General features: G+C 49.8%; 1 protein-coding gene across 1 annotated transcript in view; it reads right to left on the bottom strand.

The window, feature by feature from the left end:
* The window catches only part of LOC147819326 (tripartite motif-containing protein 16-like), a 3,579-nt gene extending 2,899 nt beyond the window's left edge, over nucleotides 1-680 (bottom strand). Inside the window, exon 1 of the mRNA XM_087173055.1 lies at nucleotides 4-680. Coding sequence (XP_087029181.1) covers nucleotides 4-546 — 543 coding nt within the window. The 5' untranslated portion in view covers nucleotides 547-680. The remainder of the gene's footprint in view (nucleotides 1-3) is intronic.
* Between the last annotated feature and the right edge of the window lie 11 nt (nucleotides 681-691).

The following is a 691-nucleotide window of genomic DNA, read 5'->3' as shown; positions in this document are numbered from 1 at the left end:
AGCAGTGTTCAGGGATGAGAAGCTTTGGATCAGGTGGAGGTGATCTTCAGAGACTGAGAGCTGCTCCACCTCAGTGCTTCTCTTCTTCAGCTCAGAGATTTCCTGCTCCAGCTCTTTGATGAAGTCTTCAGCCTGTTTCTCTGTTGTTCTCTGCTTCTCTTTGATCGTCCTGATGAATTCAGCCTGGCCTCTCTCAACAGACTCCTTCAGAGCAGTGAAGGCCTGAACACCTTCTGCTGTTTCTCTGTCTGCTCGTTCTTTACTGAGCTTCACTGAGCGTTTGATCTCCTGAAGCTTCAGTCGTCTCTTCTGGATCATCTGCTGAATTTCAGCCTCTGTCTCCTTCAGCTCAGCCTTCTTTCCTTCATATTCTTCTTTCAGAGGAACAACATCATGAGCCTTGTGGTCTGAATAGGTGCAGAGCATGCAGACACACACCTGGTCAGTCTTACAGAACAGCTCCAGCAGTTTATCATGATTCATACACACTCTGCCTTCCAGGTTTTCCACAGGGTCGATCAGCTGATGTCTTTTCAGGCCTGACATGGTCAGATGAGGCTCCAGGTGAGTCTCACAGTAGGAGGCCAGACAAACCAGGCAGGACTTCAGGGCCTTCAGTTTGGTTCCAGTGCAGACGTCACAGGGAACTTCTCCTGGTTTGGCAGCTTGTTGCTCTGAGCTGCTGCTGCTG

The sequence above is a fragment of the Seriola lalandi genome, unplaced genomic scaffold, assembly GCF_002814215.2.
Source record: "Seriola lalandi dorsalis isolate HSWRI2012SDOR001 ecotype SW California unplaced genomic scaffold, Sedor1 jcf7180002054007, whole genome shotgun sequence".
NCBI classification, from domain to species: Eukaryota; Metazoa; Chordata; class Actinopteri; order Carangiformes; family Carangidae; genus Seriola; species Seriola lalandi.
Note: the sequence above shows the minus strand (reverse complement) of the source record. Positions and strands in the feature narration are given on the sequence as shown.